The 20,390-nt window shown below is 41.5% G+C and overlaps 1 protein-coding gene across 7 annotated transcripts in view; it reads right to left on the bottom strand.

Annotated features, from left to right (window-relative positions):
* The window catches only part of PALM2AKAP2 (PALM2 and AKAP2 fusion), a 511,473-nt gene that overhangs the window by 260,702 nt on the left and 230,381 nt on the right, over positions 1–20,390 (bottom strand). For all 7 annotated transcript variants that reach the window (XM_074395145.1, XM_074395148.1, XM_074395147.1 and 4 more), the window contains exon 4: positions 10,086–10,216. In XM_074395145.1, the coding sequence (XP_074251246.1) occupies positions 10,086–10,216 (131 nt within the window). The remainder of the gene's footprint in view (positions 1–10,085; positions 10,217–20,390) is intronic.

The raw sequence follows: 20,390 nt of genomic DNA, 5'->3' as shown, positions 1-20,390 counted from the left end.
TTCATCTCAGTATCAATATACATAATGCCAGGCTTTTGAGCAGTAGTTCTCAACTCAGAGTGATTTTGTCCCCCAAGGCAACATCTAACAACATCTGGAGACACGTTTTATTATCATGACTCGGAGAGGGCGATGGTGCCCCTGGAAACCAGTAGGTAGAGGCCAGGGATGCTACTAAATACCTTGTAATACTCAAGAAAGCCACTCAGCACAAATAGCTATCCAGTCCTAAATGTCAATAGTGCTGCTGTTAAGAAACGGGAATGGAAGAAACAACAATAACAACAGCACTGCACTTTTTTTTTTTTTGAGAGTTTTTTCACTCTCGTTGCCCAGGCTGGAGTGCAATGGTGTGATCTTGGCTCGCTGCAACCTCTGCCTCCCGGGTTCAAGTGATTCTTCTGCCTCAGCCTTCCGAGTAGCTGGGATTACAAGCGCCTGCCACCATGCCCAGCTGATTTTTTGTACTTTTAGCAGAGATGAGGTTTCACCACATTGGCCAGGCTGGTGTCAAACTCCTGACCTCAGATGATCCACCTGCCTCGGCCTCCCAAAGTGCTGGGATTACAGGCATGAGCCACCACACCCAGCCAACAGCACTATTCTTATTGACAGCCTGCTGTTTGTGGCACTTCACAAACACACATGGCCTCTACATATTACAATAGCACTGCAAGGAGGGTATCGTTTTCCCCAACGTACAGGCGAGGACACTTAAGTCCAGAGAGTGAACATGGCTTGTCCAAGATCAGACAACTTGTAAATGCAGTACTAGGACTCCACCCAAGTTTGGTCAAGTTCTGAGGTCCAGCTTGTTAGTGAGTTTGCTATGCTGGAGCCCTTTTCAGAAGCACACGCGGTTTCCAGCAGAGGTTTAGACTGTCCACAGGTTAGAAAGTGCAATCAGGAACAAAGGGCTTCCGAAAGACACAGAACGGAGCCAAGCCTATAATGAAACCTGCACTTCATGAAAGAACCTGAAGGGGGCAGTCTCACTATCACGATGACCACCCACAACAGGCTGAAGACCAGCACCTCCAAGTGTGGTGTGTCTGATACACTGCCTGAAGCAGCGAGCGTGGAGGTTGAGGAGGGAGAATCACATTACCTGTCCCTCTTCCTGCATCATGAGGTGAATGTTAGTGCAATTTCACTCAATATCAGAGTTCTCAAATTTTTTTTTTAGCTTAAAACAAAAACTTCTGTTGGGATTTTTGAAGACATGCTTTAGAATTAGGCAGAGTTGAGTTCAAATACTTGCTCTTTCACTTAATATTTTTTATTATTTTTTTACTCATCTTATATGTTCTTCCATTGAATTTTTTTTTTTTTTTTTTGTCATTTTTCCACTAAGAATCACTAATGTTATCTTCACAGATTAGATTTAGGGTTCTGTATCCTGAAACCACTTGGTGGTGAGATTTTCATCTTAGTATCAACACACATAATGTCAGGCTTTTGAGCAGTACTTCTCAACTCAGAGTGATTTTATCTCCCAAGGCAACATTTAGCAACATCTAACATTTAGCAAGTTACTTCACCTCTTATGCCTCTTTCTTGTGCCATCATCATCATCATCATCATCACTACCTCATGGGAGTCTTATGATGCTTAAATTAGAAAACTAATGAATTAAATGGAAGCAGTAAAGCTAGGCCACTATCCAGAAGGGAGTGAGAAACCAGGAAATATTACACAACATAATGACACTACTGTATACATAGCATATATAGTTTTGTTTTGGAAGGAAACAAAAGAATGGAAGCAATAATTGAGCTGCATTGCCAAATGTGGCTGAACGTGGGGCGGGGACCCAGTCTGGGAATGCACAGATATGGCTGTGGAGTGCTCCCCTCCCTGCTCAAAAGAACAGTGAATCATGGAGTTAAAAATAGCAAATGTGAAGAACACAATGAATCTCAAGCAAGCGTCCTTTGTGATTTGAATGAAGATTTCAGTGGTTGCCTTTTCTGGTACAGTTGTAAGTAACTGTCATCTTCTTAGTTGCCAAACCCCACAACATAACATCCAGATGCTTAATAACATATACACACTTATGCCTGATGTCTCTACGTCTTTGGCATTGAGCCTGCTAACAATGTGGAAAATTAAGTTAACTCTGGTACTTACTAGAGACCCACACAGGTACTCAGAGAATCATAGGTCCAATGCAGAAATGAAAAGTACACTTGTATCCTGATTTTTTTTAAAGCTGCTTGGCCCTCTCTAGGTTAGCAACTGAGACTTCAATATTTTATTCAATGAATATTTGATGTGACATATTTTAGAACAGACAGCTGTTTAGATGAATTAGTCATCTTTGTGATGAATCAGTTACTTATACCTAGGGCTTTTGTTTTTTGAGAACTTAACTTCCTTCCTCCACTCTGATCTGTTTCCAACACTACCTCTTTCTATAACACTAACATCTCTCTGCACAGGTACATTGTTGAAAAATATCTCTAACCGAGGTTGATCCAAGATGGCTGATCACTAGCAGCTCGGGATTGTAGCTCCCAGTGAAAGCGCAGAGAACGAGCAGACGCCACACTTTCAGATGAATTCTTGTTGCTCACGCACCAGGAGATTCCCAGCGGAGGAGCCCCAGCCAGTGTGACTCTTGTGACCGGCGAGGCAGTTTTGCCGGTGCCTTGGAGCATCGGTTCTTGGTGCAGAGTCAGAAAAGCACCATCAATCTTAACGCCGCTGATTTAGCTGGGGCAGTGGGTTGCTCAGATTTCAGCGCTGAGAATCAATAAGTTGGACGTCCACTCAGAAACCCAACTACAAAGACGGTAATTATAAAGACCACAGATGGATAAATCTAAGATGAAGGGAAGAAAACAGCCAAAAAAGGCTGAGAATACCCAAGATCAGAACACCTCTCCCTCAGCAGGGGATCACAGTTCCTCATCAGCAATGGAACAAGGCTTGATGGAGAACGAGTGTGTTCCAATTACAGAAGCAGGCTTCAAAATGTGGATAATAAGAAACTTCTGTGAATTAAAAGAACTTGTTCTAACCCAATCCAAAGAAACTAAGAACTTTGAAAAAAGGATTGATGAAATGTTAACAAGAATACACAGTTTAGAGAGGAAAATAAGTGAATTGATGGAGCTGAAAAACACAATACGAGAACTTCGTGAAGTATGCACAAGTTTTAACAGCCGAATTGATCAAGCAGAAGAAAGGATATCAGAGGTCGAAGACCAACTCAATGAAGTAAAACGAGAAGAAAAGATTAGAGAAAAAAGGATAAAAAGGAACCAGCAAAGTCTCCAAGAAATATGGGACTATGTGAAAAGACCTAATCTACGCTTGATAGGTGTACCTGAATGTGACGAAGAGAATGAATCCAAACTGGAAAATATACTTCAGGATATTATTCAGGAAAATTTTCCCAACCTAGTAAGGCAGGATAATATTCAACTCCAGGTAATACAGAGAACACCACAAAGATATTCCTCAAGAAGAGCAACTCCAAGGCACATGATCGTCAGATTCACCGGGGTTGAAACGAAGGAGAAAATACTAAGGGCAGCCAGAGAGAAAGGTCAGCTTACCCACAAAGGGAAGCCTATCAGACTTACAGCAGATCTCTCAGCAGAAACCCTACAAGCCAGAAGAGAGTGGGGGCCAATATTCAATATCCTTAAAGAAAAGAACTTTCAACCAAGAATTTCACATCCAGCCAAACTAAGCTTCATAAGTGAAGGAAAAATAAAGTTTTTTGTGAACAAGCAAGCACTCAGAGATTTCATCACCACCAGGCCTGCTTTACAAGAGCTTCTGAAAGAACCAATACACATAGAAAGGAACAAACAGTATCAGCCTTTCTAAAAAAATACCAAAAAGTAAAGAGCATCAATATAATGAAGAATTTACATCAATTAATGGGCAAAATAGCCAGCTAATATTAAATGGCAGTATTAAACTCACATATATCATTATTCATTCTAAATTTAAATTGACTAAATCCCCCAATCCAAAGACAGACAGGCAATTTGGATAAAAAACTAAAACCCATCAGTATGCTGCATCCAGACCCATCTCACATTCAAGGATACACAAAGACTCAAAACAAAGGGATGGAGAAAGATTTACCAACCAAACGGAGAGCAAAAATAAATAAATAAAAAGCAGAAGTTACGATTTTTGCCTCTTATAAAATAGTCATTAAAGCAACAAAGATCAAAAGAAGCAAAGAAGGACATTATATAATGATAAAAGGATCAATGCAACAACAAGAAGAGCTGAAGATCCTAAATATATACGCACCCAATACAGGAATACCCAGACATACAAGACTTATAAAGAGACTTAGACTCCCACACAATAATAGTGGGAGACTTCAACATTAACATTAGACAGATCAATGAGACAGAAAATTAACAACGATATCCAGGACTTGAACTCAGATCCGGAACAAGTAAACTTAATTAACATTTATAGAACTCTTCACTTTAAATACACAAAATATACACTCTTATCAGTACCACATCATTTCAACTTAGAAGTTTGAACGAAATATTGGTTGGCTCCTTGTTATTCTCTTCCCTCATTTTCTTTCATGTCTCCATTATTAAGCACAATTATAGGCATACCCATATTTAGACTGCATTCTAGCCCGGGCAATAAAGCAATACCCCCCATTCTCTCTCCCTCTTCCTCTTTCTCTTTCTTCCTCTTCTTTATTCTTAATATTCTTTTTTTCTTAAAAAAAAAAAAAGAAAAAAGAAAAATATCTCTAACCAACTCCTCAAATCAGGCAAAATCAGAATACCAGAGCTGGAAGATCCTAAGAGATCTCTCACTGAAGATAGGAGGAAACTGAGACTGGAGAGAGGGAAAGCCTTGCCCAAGGTCACCCAGCAAATGGTGAGCAGAGTTTGAATTAACACCCTGGCTTTGTGACAGCTCATCCCATTCTCACTTAATATTCAATGAAGCTTCTCATCTTCACTGGGGTTGGTCTTCACCCAACTGATAAGGTTGGGAGAAAAATTATCCCCCTATTTCTCACTAATAATATAGCTGTATTTTATATACCTGTAATATATATATATATATTTTTATAATAATACCCTGTATTTCAAACACTTTAGTAAAACCCAATGAAATGAAAGAGGATCTTAACTGAGAAAGTCACAAGGCAAGTAACAAGACTTAATGCTTGGGGCAGACATGAAGTAAACAGGGCTAGTGTGGATCTAACTACCTAAAATCTCCAAGAGCATCAATCCGAGGTCCACATGTGGCCTCCGGGGACCCACCACACACAGTAGTGGCATGCACAATGGCTGGCAATGGGCTCAAGCCAGAAACAGTCTCTTGGGATTTCTCGATACGTCACCCCAACAAGAAGCAAAGCATACAGAAGATGTGGACATTCAAACATTTTAAAAAAGGAAACGTCTACAGATTTTGCTTTCAACAATTCCAATCTTATTTAGCCTATTTTAATTCTGGTTTCCAGGGAGCCAAAAATATAATCCTGACGTTACCCAGGGGAAAGCTATGCAAAAGAATGATCATCTATTTATCCACTGTGGCCACCAGGTTTTCCTCTTCCTTGGCAGCTTTGGTGTCATCCCTTCAAGGCCACATTACTTTGAATTTTAGCCAGAAATCTTGGAAGAATGGTTGAATTTTCTGGCCTTCTGGAAAGTCGGCAGTTTTCCTGACCTGTATCAGCTTTAGCCTGGTAAACCAAGGCTGTTTCTAATCAACTTCAAATGAAAGCTTGGCTCCACTGTGGGGCCTATGGAGGAGAGACCTGATCTCTAAGCCAGAGCTACTCTCACCAGCAGGAATCTCCAAAGCAGGTTTCAAATTTCCTTGAGTCAAAGCAGGAAGGCTCAGAAGCAGTCTGAAATCAAGAGCCAGGGTTGTCCTTCATCCTTGTGTGTGAAGCCAATTTTCTTATAAACATTATTTACTTCCCACTCTCCTTGGGGGGTTTCTAGGTATTAAAGTAGGATTTCATTTATGATCTTTCCTTTTTTCCACTTATAGCAATCATTTTGAACCTGACCATACAATGGAATTATCTGGAACACCCTTTTAAAAAAACACAGATTCCAGGGCTCCTTACTTGGGTCACTAAATCCAAATTTCCTAGAATGAGGCTTGGTAATTCTTACCTTTTAAAACCTTCCCAAGTGATTCTAATGCCCAGGGTTTAATATGCTAGTCACATTTTTCCATCCTTCCTTCCTTCTTCGTGGACTGCCTTCAAAAGCTAAGCACCACATAAAATAATTCTGGCAGAAAAACAACACTGGCCCTTCCAAACCACTACAAATTTATAAATAACATTTTGGAAGAAAACATGTCTGCAAACCTGGAACTTCCTGTACAGTTTATTGGCACTGTAAAGAATCATAGAATCAGAATCACAAGGTGATAATGTTCTTTCTTCTAGGAGGTACTTAGGGAAATAGACATATGTCTAATTTGCATGCTTTATTTGAAGTCTTTGTCATACTCAAAATGGCCGACACATAAAGAATTAAGACATGGCCTAATCCTACATACACTTGAAGTTCTAAGTTACGGTATCATTATCTTTTCATTTTCGAAACTAAATGACCCAATTTTCCTTCATCTTTCTTGGTAGAAATGTTCATTGTACTTTGGTTACTATTCTCTATTCCTCCTTCAGTGTCTTCAAGCTATTCTGAGTTCAACAACAAGGATGAAAATGCATTCAGGGCACAACTGTACTAATATACTTTATAGTTTGCAAACAGGTCATGTATCTCCTTAGGAGAATCTAATTGATTTCTGGGGGTGACTTAGACTAGTGGGCCCAAATCTAAAGATCTACAGATTAATATTTTGCTTTGAGTAAAGAAGGTTTCCCTTCAAATTCTTTTATTTAATGGTTCTGCAACTGATCTTATAATTTTCAAGATTCCTATTATATAAAAATCAGATCGTAAATTTGATCTTGAAGTCACTCATATTCTCTCTTACTCTCTTCTTCCTTTCTTTCTGCATTCTTGCATTGTTTCAGTTAGTCCTCTTTATTTTAATTTTGATTTTTTGAGATGTAATCTCACTCTGTTGCCAGGCTGGAGTGCCATGGCATGATCTCGGCTCACAGCAACCTCTGCCTCCCAGGTTCAAGCAATTCTTGCGCCTCAACCTCCCGAGTAGCTGAAATTACAGGTGTCCATCACCAAGCCGGTTTAATTTTTGTATTTTTAGTAGAGACGGGGTTTTGCCATGTTGACCAGGCTGGTCTTGAACTCCTGACCAGGTGATCCACCTGCCTCTGCCTCCCAAAGTGCTGGGATTACAGATGCAAGCCACCACACCCAGCCAGTCCTGTTTCTTTTAAAATGGCTTTTCTGTAGTTTCCCTAATGCCAGTCCATTTTCCTGAATGCTTGCAATTTTCAATTCAACAATCATGCTCCTGGAAGACTGAATTATTCGTTCCCATTCTTCACCCTTCCCTGATGTGTGTTCCTTCCACTAAAAGTTGGCTGGTCTCCTCTCTTGGTGCTGGGCTTGGTGATTGACTTTGTTTGGCAGATGGCTTATGGGCAGTTCTGCGAGCCTAGGCCTTACTTCTGCTCAGCCCTCTTGTACCTCTCCCGTTGCCAGGAAGAGACAGTGTCATGGTTAGCCTGCTAGCACAGGGTAAACAAGAGTGGACTTAGGCAATATGCAGCTTAGAATCACTTAGGTGAGCTCAGCCCTATCATCAGAGCCACGCCAGCCAATCCACAGGGACTTTGTAACACGGTAGGGTGCTCATGTTTGCAATGAGCCTTTAGAACTATTCAAATGTCATTCTGTGAACGAGAACTAAACTGTGTTCGACTACAGGGAAATGTCTTAGGTGACTGAGTGTCCTTTATGGAAAAAGAGATAACACCTCTTTCTTCCCATGGGATTGAAGATTAAAGATGTTAATAAACATTGTGGTAGAGAAGATGCCAGTGAGATGAGAGGAAGCAGAAACTGAATTCCAGGGTAGGAAGAAACTGCTCCTCAGGAGGCCCTGCAGAGGAAACAATGCTCACCATAGTTCTGCTCCTACAGAAAGAAGCTCCAGGGAGCAGAGCTCACCACAGCACATGTCCAGTGCCCATTTGGCCCAAAGTCATGACTAGGACAGAAGAAATAGCCCCTGATTCCAGGCCTCACCACCCACCCCTTGAGGCTATTGTGATTTCCTTCCTCTGGCTTGGGAATCTAGTTCTAAATGGGCAAGACTGCCTACAAACATTGATTGAGCTCTTTATTCCGTTGACTTAAAGGATAAAAAGAACTTTAAAATTTTTTTTCTGAGTATGATCATGGCCAGGTGAACAATAAACCAGCCCCTAACTCTTAACACCTCATTCCATGGTCAATTCAGCCAAAAACTGAGTCTCTGTTTAAGAGTCTAGCCTCCATGTCCAATGGCTCATTCTGCAAGTGTGAGTTACCACCTATTAGAACATAATAACAATATATTTGCAGTCAAACCAAGGTTAAACTGCCAATTTAATTGGAAAACCATGTTTCCCAATGCCATTTAAGAAAAGCAGAAAAGGACAAACGCAGTGGTTCACGCCTATAACCCCAACACTTTGGGAGGCCAAGAGGGAAGGATCACCTGAAGCCAGGAGTTCAAGACCAGCCTAAGCAACATAGTGAGACCCTGTCTCTACCAAAAATTAAAAAAAAATGCCAGGCACAGTGGCATGAGCTTATATTCTCAACTATCTGAGAGGCTGAGGCAGGAGGATAGCTTAAGCCCAGGAGTTTGAGGCTGCAGTGAGCTATGATTGTGCCACTGCAGTCCAGCATGGACAGCAGAGTGATACCTCATCTCTTAAAAAAAAAAAAAGAAAAGAAATAGAAAGAAAAATAGATAAGGTCATGTAACTAATTTTATCCTGTTTTCCAAATCCTTTCTGCCTTCTGTCTATAATAACACCTACTCTCTCTATATATATGCATATGATATACATGTATATGATATAAATGGTTGGTATGCTTACCACCTTCCATCCCTATCTCATATCTCTCTGGCTAGGCATCCTGGGACCTGGGTGGCTAGAACTCCCAAGAAGAAACCTACATTATTTCTCCTGTGTGAGCCTGGCCAGCCATTGGCCACAGACAGGTTGCTTATCTCCCAGATTGAAATGATCAGATCCTGGTTGAGAACCATAAAGAAACCACTCTCTGAGCAGTGAAAGCAGACAATGCAAAGTGTATCTTTAGAGCACAGGCACCTAACCTATACCGGGGTGCTCTCACTCAGCACTTCCGCACTCTTCATTTCAATCCCAAGACTGTTGACTACAGTTTTCCCATTTCAAATTGACCAAATATAGCAAATTTGAAAACAGACCCACTACAGCAGCAGTAACAGCTAACAACCTGACCTGAAGGAGGAAAATGATGAAAGCTAATATGAGAACTCAAAAGGGAGCACTTACTGAAGGGGCGAGCTGCTCACAACACCTCCTGGGCCCATGAAGCCATCACAGTGCTGTATTACAGCCCAGTGCAATAATCAGTACTCTTTGCAGCCACAGAAAAAGATGAGATCATGTCCTTTGCAGGGACATGGATAGAGGTAGAGGCCATTATCCTTAGCAAACCAGTACTGGAACAGAAAACCAAATATCACATGTTCTCACTTATAAGTGGAAACTGATGATGGGAACACACGGACATATAGAAGGGAACAACACACACTGGGGCCTGTCAGAGGGTGAAGGGAGGGAGGAGGGAGAGAATCAGGAAGAATAGTTAAGGGGTACTAGGCTTCATACCTGGGTGTTGAAATAATCTGTCCAACAAATCCCCATGACACAAGTTTACCTATATAACAAACCTGTATTTGCACCCCCAAACTTAAAATAAAAGTTAAAAATAAAAAGAAAAAATAATTAGTACTCAGTGTCATAACTCTAGGTCATCTGGAAAATTTTAAACATCATCAATGTGCTTTGTTTAGGAAGAAAATCCTCAAGTACCGAAGGTAACAGTATTGAGAAAGGCCACCTAGAGGAGAGCAGTGGTTACTGCACCATAAAACTATGGCAGGGGCTCCCTGGGCTGGAATCCACCTACCTCTGAATGTTGTCTTCAAGTTGCTTGACTCTGAACTCATCCTCTTCAGACTGCCGCCTCCTGGCTTCCTCCTCTTCGGTAGTTCCAGCGGGTATACCCTGCAGCAGCCATTTCTCCCGAAGCACTTTGGACTGTGGGAGTGAGGGAAGACAACAGACAAGATGATACTTTTTATTCCACACCCTCCTCTCCCTCTGCAGTCTGTGCTGTTTTAGCTCCAGCCCTCACCAGCGTTGCCTGAATCGCTGCCTTCACCTCCTCACTAACTTGGCTCCCTAGTTCCCTTCGGACCAATACGCAAAGAACAGCTGGAGGGATTTATTTCTATATCGTTTTCTATGATTAAAAAAATGTAAAAACAGAGTGAACTATACGATGAATGACCATGTAACCTCACCTAGATTTCACAGTTATGAACATTTTGCCATATTTTCCCATATGTTTTTCATCAAATGATTTTAAAGTAAATAACATATTTTACCCAACAATGTGACAGTATGAGCCTCTAAAAATTAAGAACATTTTTCTATGCAACTACAATTTTATTAAGAAACTTCCTAAGACCACCTAATATCCACACTACATTAAAGTGTTGTTTTAAAAAGATTGTCATGCCTGTTCTTAAAAAGTCTTTAATGACTCCCAATCATCTTCAACAATAATCTCCAAGTGTTATAAAAATCATATGCCTCTAGATGGGGATGGCGGCTGATGCCCATAATCCCAACACTTTGAAAGGCGGAGGCAGGAGGATTGCTTGAATCCAGGAGATGGAGACTAGCTTGGGCAACATAGTGAGACCTCGTCTCTACAAAAAAATTAAACAATTAGCTAGGTGTGGTGGTGCATGTCGTAGTCTCAGCTACTTGGGAAGGCTGAGATGGGAGGATTACTTGAGCCAGGTAGGTCAAGGCTACAGCGAGCTGTGATCACACCACTGCACTCCAGCCTGGGTGACAGAACGAGACTCTGCCTCAAAACAAACAAACAAACAAACAAACAAAAACCATACATCCCACATTTGCAAGTATACTACTACCAAGCACAGTGGAATAAAATGCTTTTGTTTCAGGTCCGTGGTTTGGAGGCAGCAATTACTGCTTTGAGATGGGAAATGAAAACAGTTCAAGAAAAAACCGTGTCGAAATTCCCTGAAAGGAAGAGCAAGGAGAGGTAGGTGTGAGAGGATAACTTTGATTCAGCTTCCACTTCCATGGTCTCTAGAGGGCTGAGGGCAGCAGCTGCCGACCCTCTACATCATGGCTGAGGACCAGTGAGCGTGCCAATGGAGAGGTCAGTGGTCACTGGAGGGGACCACAGTGAAGATACAGGGCACATGACCAATTCTTTCCAGCAACAGTAAATAACTGAAGAAAGCAGGAGCAATGGCTATAAAGCCAGCTAACACAGAATAAAGACCTGGCTCTTTGGCTCCCTGGCATCACCTCTGTCCAGAATTGCATTTGATCGCATCAGGCAGGGTGAGCGAGGTGAAAGGACAGAACTCTTCTAATGACTGAGAGCCAGGGAATGCAGGCTTGGAGCAGACTCCCTCAAGTTCTTATGAGCAAAGGACGCACAATTCTGTAGACTCTCATTTGTATGCAGCATTAAGAGCATTTCATTATAAACCTATAAGACGAGTCTTTAAAAACTACCAATACTTAGTATTGTTTAAACAACATCAGTGTGCATTAGGCTTCACTCATGGTCCTGATTCACCATTCTGTAGAGAAGTCGGGGGGTCATTTGGTGCTGTAGACACCCTGCTCCATGGCCAGGAGCAAGTTTAATCAGCCTGGAATTGCTGCACTTCCAGGATAGACCCTGTGTTGACAACACATCATCAGTGTGGGTTTAGGTGACCGTGGTTTTTATTGGTGTTATTCTTGCCTTTTCATTATAAATCATTTCATTAAAAATCACTGTTTGTGGAGATCTGTTTGATTACTCTTACAGCATATAAATAAATGTATGGTACTTGACCTGTAATATTTTAATAATTAGGCTTAAAGACTTGAGTTTGTTCACACAGAATTATTCCTTACCATACTCTTACAGTGATTACAGACAAGAACCACCCCCACACCCCAATATGTATAAACAGTTATGCATCATTAGTATATGCTGCCTGTTAAATGTGCTCTGTATAGATAGTGTGCATCTACCACCAGGGTAGCCATTAAAATGTAGTTTTTACATTATAGGGCATTGTTTGATAATATAAAATCCTGTGTAAAGCGTGCAGCACAATTTGTTTATGTTGGTTTCTCGTCAAAGCTTTATCAGAGATTCTTTTCCAATGGAAAGTGGGAAGGGGTGGGACAAATCGGTTGTTTTTTCTAAAAAAAATTCAGAACCATTGTTCTCTACATAAACTCAAAATTTCCCAGACAGAACCTATTAGCACATTATGAAAGACCATTTTTTAATCAATTAATGTTTTTATATTTTTATCCAGATCTTTAATCCACCATAGGCACAAAATAAATTGTTCGTTGGTAGCAATTTTGAAGTAGAAGAATGATTATTGCTTTGCTTTTCTTGAATGATAACCTGGCTCTAAAATTTACTCTCAGGAAGAGGGTAGAGATCACAAGAGCCATGCTGAACAGTGGCGTACAGCCTGAACTCTGGAACCAGTCTGATATTTACTAGGTGAGTAAGCTTGGACAGGCTCCTTCACCTCACTGACTCTGACTTTTCTCGTCTATAAACTGGAGACAACAGCAGTGCCTATCTCAGAAGGTGGTTAAGAGGATTAAAGGAGTTTACAGGCTAAAAGGGCCACACACATACTTAGTACTACAGAAATGTTTACCATTGTTGTTGTTGATCCTGTTCCCTTGGCCTCTGCTTTATTTAAGAAAGAACAAGTAAAATACCACCAGAGAAGCCTTCCACCTCTACAAGCTCTGAAACACACTCTATGGCCCTTTCATACTATCCTTAAATTATTCCTTTTTACATCTGTTCCCCCTGTAGCCCGCCAGTTCCTTGAAGGCTGGGACTGTCCTTTATCTACCTTCGGATTCACTGTAGCACCTAGAATTTCCAAGTTCATTAATTTCCTCATTTATTCTATGTACTTGGGCTACAATTCCATTGAATGAATGAATGAGTAAATGGATGAATTGGGAAATTCTCAACTTTCCTTCGCTCTAATTATTTGGGAGGGGTAGGGACCACACTTTCAGGGTGCTTCCTGTGCTAAAGATGTCCAAACCATAGATGGTAACAACCTCAGAATTCTGAGGGACAGCCGTCCTGGAAACCTTGGCTTTGGTGTGGACCCTCTGGAAAGGCAGCTGTGGACAGTCCTGGCTGTCTCCACCCCAGCAGGGATATTCAGCAGCCACATCTTCTTGCAACGTAAGTGGCTGCTCTTGGAATGTTCTCTCTGCTGTTCTTCACATAGTGACTCCTGCCACCATGTGAAGGGTCTAGCCCCTCACTTCTCACCAATTTAGCTGCCACCATCAGCTGGTAGTTCTGACCCGAGCTGCCTAATGACCCTGGTCACTCAGAGGTGCATGTCCCTCTACTCCTGTCCCTTTTCTTGATACGGGCGTGACATCATCAGGAACATCCCCAAAAGGAGGAGCCAGGAAGAGAGGCTCCAACAGAAAAAGGGAGTAGTAGGGTTGGATGTGGTGGCTCACGCTTGTAATCCCAGCACCTTAGGGGCCAAGGCAGGTGGATGATCTGAGGTCAGGAATTTGAGACCAGACTGGTCAACATGGTGAAACACCATTTCTAATAAAACTACAAAAATTAGCTGGGCGTGGTGGTGAGCACCTGTAATCCCAGCTACTCAGGAGGCTGAGGCAGGAGAATTGCTTAAACTCAGGAAGCAGATGTTGGATGTTGTAGTGAGCCGAGATCATGCCATTGCACTCCAACCTGGGTGACAGTACAAGACTCTGTCTCAAAAAAAAAAAAAAAAAGAAAAAAGAAAAAATACTGGGAAAGGAAGTAGCCCTGGTCTCAGAGGAGCCTGTTTCACAAAGGTGTTCAGACATTTTTAAGAAGCCAATAAAGCATAGTTGATTTTCCACTTGGCTCCAAAGTCATGCTGTCAGGGGACATCACCAATTCCAAAGGCTGCCCTAATTGACTCCAGATCCCCTTCATGTTGTCTCCAGCAGGTCTCCAAATGGAATGGCCTATACTGAGTGCACCGTCCAAAGCACGGGGTTCCACCATCCAAAGCATGGCTACTGCGCTGGCTTGTATTGGCTACCCGAGTGTTTCAGAATTTAGTGGAAGCAAAGCTCAATAGAAATAAAAAATAAAAATTAAAAATAAACTTTTCTCTTTGTGGCCTTTATTGTCCAAATAACATACATCCACAAAAAAGTATTATAATTAACATAGTATCACAGCTTTAGTAAAGATGGGGTTTTGCCATGTTGGCCAGGCTGGTCTTGAACTCCTGACCTCAGGTGATCTGCCCGCCTTGGCCTCCCAAGGTGCCAAGAACTGTCAAACTTCACATTTGTTAAATGAGTGCCACCATGGCAAGTCAGTACAAGGAAGGAGCAGATGGGAAGCTGGCAGCTGGACAAAGATAACCTTGACAGGGGCTTCTGAAAGGAGGGTAGAGGGAATGCCCAAAGTAAATCTGTTTCTTGCTCTATTTGCCAGGCCAACTTTGGAAAACAAAAAACAAGAATTGAGTTTCCCAAACTTCAGTATGCATTAAGGATCACCAGGAGAACTTCCTAAGATAACAGATTCCAGGACCCACCCATGGAGATGCAGATTCTCTAAGTCTGGCCTAAGGCCTTGGAATTTGAATTTTAATGAGCTCCTAGGTGATGCTGTCATTGACAACGACCACTATTTGAATATCACTGCATGAGGACTTATGACTATCCAAATGTTTGAAGAATACACAAGCTTTCTCGCTGGCTGGTCAAACAACATGATCTAAAAGAACTCCTCAGGCCGGGTACAGTGGCTCACGCCTGTAATCCCAACACTTTGGAAGGCCGAGGCAGGCAGATCACCTGAGTTCAGGAGTTAGAAACCAGCCTGGCCAGGCGCGGTGGCTCAAGCCTGTAATCCCAGCACTTTGGGAGGCCGAGGCGGGTGGATCACGAGGTCAAGAGATCGAGACCATCCTGGTCAACATGGTGAAACCCCGTCTCTACTAAAAATACAAAAATTAGCTGGGCATGGTGACACGTGCCTGTAATCCCAGCTACTCAGGAGGCTGAGGCAAGAGAATTGCTTGAACTCAGGAGGTGGAGGTTGCGGTGAGCCGAGATCGCGCCATTGCACTCCAGCCTGGGTAACAAGAGCGAAATGCTGTCTCAAAAAAAAAAAAAAAAGAAAAAGAAACCAGCCTGATCAACATGGAGAAACTCCGTCTCTACTAAAAATGCAAAATTAGCTAGGCTGGTGGCGCATGCCTGCCATCCCAGTTACTCGGGAGGCTGAAGCAGGAGAATTGCTTGAACATGGGAGGTAGAGGTTGCGGTGAGCCGAGATCGCGCCATTGCACTCCAGCCTGGGTAACAAGAGCGAAATGCTGTCTCAAAAAAAAAAAAAAAAAGAAACCAGCCTGATCAACATGGAGAAACTCCGTCTCTACTAAAATTGCAAAATTAGCTAGGCTGGTGGCGCATGCCTGCCATCCCAGTTACTCGGGAGGCTGAAGCAGGAGAATTGCTTGAACATGGGAGGTAGAGGTTGCGGTGAGCCTAGATCGCACCATTGCACTCCAGCCTGGGCAGAAAGAGCAAAACCGTATCTCAAAAAGAACTCATCCTCTCCTCCTGTGTCCCTCCTCCTCTCCTCCTATGTCCCCAACTCAAAAGCAGTGGCTTTCTTATCCCTTTCCTAGATGCCAAGAATTCTGCCAGTCCCCGAAGTCACAGCTCAGGAAGGCAGGCAAGTCCCTTCTCTCACCAAGCCTTCAACCCAAGAAACAAGGATGCAAGATAATTTCAGACTATGATACTCCCTAAAAAGAAGTAGACAGGACAAGGTGACAAAGAGGGACCAGGGGAGGACACCTAAAGTGGGAAAGGTCTTTCTGATAACTTGAACATTCAAGCTGAGATCTGAGATCTGGAAGGGTGTTCCAGGCGGAGGGATTGGCAAACGTGCTAGCCTGGAGGTAGGACAGAGTTCAGTGTGTTTGTGGACCAGAACAAACGCCTCAGTGGCTGGACCATAATACGTGGGGTTGGGGAGGGAGGGCAGAACAAACTGAAGATGGAGAAGAAAGCAGGGGCCAGATTAGGTAGAATTCTGTTGCCTTTTTAAGGAGTTTGATATATATTCTAGGCGCAATACGAAGAACAGATTGTGAGGGGCAGGATTACAAAGTACAAGTGATGGGAGTCTGTATCTTTCAAACGACAAAGCATATTAGTGTGAAACAGAAGAGAGACCAAAGAAATGAAAGGCATGGTGGTGCATTCCGGATGTAGAATCAATGTGACTTGCAATAGATTAGATGTGGGCTGAGAAAAAGGGAAGGATTCGGGTGATGTACAGACATTTGGTTTCAGTGAAAGGGTGAATAGTGGTATCATCAATTGGAAACTGGGAAGAGTAGAACAAATGGTAGAAAAGCAGAAAATCAAATATTTCTTGTTGGGCATGTTAAGTATGAGAGGCTTCTAAATGAAAGTGACATCCATCTAAATGGAGTGTCAGAAAGGCAGCTGAACATGGAAGACTGGGGTTTAAAGGCCATCGGCTGGGGATGTCAATTTGGGAGTCATAGATACATAAATGGTATTTGCAGCCATTGTACTGGGTGATGAAGGTGACAGTAATAGAATTCTTACTGCTTTATGTGCTTTACATATAAATCCAGTTAACTTTCACAAACATCCCACAAGGTAGGTGCTCACATTAACCAACTTATCTACAATATCACATCAAGTGAGCTGTGGACCTGGGATCTGAAGCCAGAAGGTACACTCTGCTACCTTGCCTCTGTATAAGATCACCCAAGAATCCCTTTTCTTGCTCAAATAGGATTTACAAAATCATCAGGTGCCACAGATCCGCTTCCTAACATAAAAAACTGTTTTCCAGCTCCTCTAATGGTGGGTTCCACATTGATGCTCCCCCACTGGCCCCCGAGTCCTCTCAGTCAGGGAGCATCCACAAAGGCTGACATGTGAAGAATTACTGGAAAATCTTGCACATACACTGTATTTTATGCATCCACAAAGGCTGACATGTGAGGAATTACTGGAAAATCATGCACATACACTGTATTTTAGCAAATATAGTATCTTGGGTCATTAAAACTAAAAACGATCACAGAGACCATCTAACCTAATCTTTTTCCTCTATAGCTAAGGTAACTGCAACAAAGTAACTTTTCTTACTTTCTTTTATTTTTGTAGAGATGGAATCTCTCTATGCTACCCAGGCTGGTCTCAAAGTCCTGGGCTCAAACGATCCTCCCCATTTAGCCTCCCATGTACTGGGATTACAGGCATGAACCACTGTGCCCAGCCTAGATACCAGTTTTTGGGGTGACCCTGGTAAATAGTGAAGTGTGTCTGGAGAGGCTGGGTGGGGCAGAGTGGGGAAGTAGGAGTTGAATCAGAACTTGTAATAAGTCTCCAATTGTTTCCTGGTCAGATGTTTGTTATTTTTATAAAGTCATATCCTTGCACATTCTAGCTTTGATGTCATACTTAGATAAGACTTCATTTCCCTCATGATAAAAATATTCACCTGTGATTCCTTCATGTACTTTCATGATTTTACTTTTTACTCTGGATCTTTCATTCCTTTGTAAGCTGATATTGGCTATTCTAATGGATGGTGGTTGGAATACGGCTAAATTCAATTTTCTTTTCTTTTTTTATTTTTTTTTTTGAGACCGAGTCTCACTGTGTCACCAGTCTGGAGTGTAGTGGTGCTATCTTGGCTCACTGCCACCTCCGCCTCCTGGGTTCAAGCGATTCTCCTGCCTCAGCCTCCCAAGCAGCCCAGCTAATTTTTGTATGTTTAGTAGAGATGGGGTTTCGCCATGCTGGCCAGACTGGCCTCTAACTTCTGATCTCAGGTGATCTGCCCGCCTTGGTCTCCCAAAGTGCTGGGATTACAGGTGTGAGCCACCACGCCCAGCCTAAATTCAGTTTTCTAGCAGAAAATGGGTTAAACTCAGCATGAGGCCATAGATGTATTTGTGTTTTCAGTCATTCATCTGTGTCCTCTCTCTCTTCCCCTTTTACTTCCCCTATCTTTCTCACTCTTTCCTTCCTTCTTCTTAACTCCCAGTACTATTTTGGTTTGGTTTTGAGATTTTGTTATATACTTCAATCCACACAGGGAGAAGCTGACCCAAGACTTTTGATAGAAGAAATTAGATTTTAACTTCCATTCAATCTCTGTGTATGGAAACAAGGGAGGAGATATGAAGTTACTTTACACTGTGTACTGTGCCCATCTGTTCAATATTTTAAAATTTGAAATAAGCCTTTCACATATCCCAGTAACAAGGAAATGTCTAAAATTAGTGCTAAGGGTTCAAAACCAGGAAAGACACTGTAATATCCTTACAGCAAGGCTTCTGATACCTTCAGGCTCTTCAGCAAATGACCTTAGTGGGCTGAAAATAAATATTTCACAGGGTCACAATTCAGCCTTTCATCTTTTTTCATCCAGCTTTCTTGAAAGAAGAGGCTGTGGTCTTCAAAATATAATGACAATTTTCATAGCTTGGATTAGAAGAAAGCTCTAGTGAGGGTTCCCTGCTCATGAATAAGTAATTCAAAGTCAGTTTATGTATTGAAGACATGGTATTAGCAATTTGATTCTGACAGGGCCAACTCTGTCAGACAAACCTTTGTAAATATGACAGTCTCCAAGGAATTCATGTTACAGTAGGTAGGGAGTGCATACTCTGTGCTGGGACTTTGAACAGACCAATAAAATAGACAAATCTCTGGCAATTCAACCAAGGAACAGAAGGAAACATTAAATTCATTCTGCTCTAGTATGATATAGTACTATATCTGATTTATTTTTAAAAAATCTATATGATCACAAGTCACATTATAAAAACAATAAGAATAAATAATTGCTTCTATGAAATAAAAAGCCAGGACAATTTTTCAAAAGAATAATGATAGTTCTCATCTTATGAAATATTGCAATATATTAAAAAGCTATAGGGATTAAATGAGAACAATACTGGCACAGGAATGGGCAGATTAATGTAATAAAAAGAATCCATAAATGGTGGACTCAAACGTAAGTCAGAAATATGTAGGTGATAAAGAAGACATTTAAATCAGCAAGGGAAAGGATGAATTAATCAATAAATCATGTTGAGACAAGTGGCTCAACATCAGTAAAAAGTAGCTATATTCCTGCTACATATCCCATCTGTAAATACATTCTAGATGGATTTATGCTATTGAAGTATAAGAAACATCATAGCTAAGAGTTCGAGATGGAGACATTCTTTTCAAGGATGATATCAAAGTCAGTTATCCTCGAGTAAAAGAATGCTCCATGGGATTTTGTGAAAATTATAATTTTTTTGTATGGAAATTTAAAAAGAGCCCATATAAAAAAGAGGTAAAGGTTAATATTATTTCAATACCGATGTTAATATAATTTCATTTTACCCACAGGTTGGTGAGCTCTGTGAACAATGATGACATGTCTTAATCTATAGAAATACATTGGGGAAAAAAGTATAGAAGGATATCCCTCTGTATGGGTTCTATCTGAATGGTAAGTATACAGTACATATGTTTTTTTCTTTGTATTTTCCTGTACCTTTAAACCTAATTTTTGCAATGATTATATACACTTTCCATTTATAATCATAAAAATAATGTAGCTATAAAAATTGCTTACTAGTTCTACTTGTAATGCTTAGAAATTATTACATTACACTACATATACTTAAGGATGCTTTAAAAAGAAATCCAAGTTTAATTTGGCCTGGAGTTCAAAGTATCTTGAGGTTTCCAAACCACGGGGATGTGGCAGCTAGTATTTTACCATTTTATACTTTGGTCTTTTTTTTTTTTTTTTTTTTTTTTTTGAGATAGAGTTTCGCTCTTGTTACCCAGGCTGGAGTGCAATGGCGCAATCTTGGCTCACCGCAACCTCCGCCTCCTGGGTTCAGACAATTCTCCTGTCTCAGCCTCCTGAGTAGCTGGGATTACAGGCACGTGCCACCATGCCCAGCTAATTTTTGTATTTTTTAGTAGAGACGGGGTTTCACTTTGTTGACCAGGACGGTCTCGATCTCTTGACCTCGTGATCCACCTGCCTCAGCCTCCCAAAGTGCTGGGATTACAGGCT

Source organism: Saimiri boliviensis, chromosome 2 (assembly GCF_048565385.1).
Source record: "Saimiri boliviensis isolate mSaiBol1 chromosome 2, mSaiBol1.pri, whole genome shotgun sequence".
NCBI lineage: Eukaryota > Metazoa > Chordata > Mammalia > Primates > Cebidae > Saimiri > Saimiri boliviensis.
Note: the sequence above shows the minus strand (reverse complement) of the source record. Positions and strands in the feature narration are given on the sequence as shown.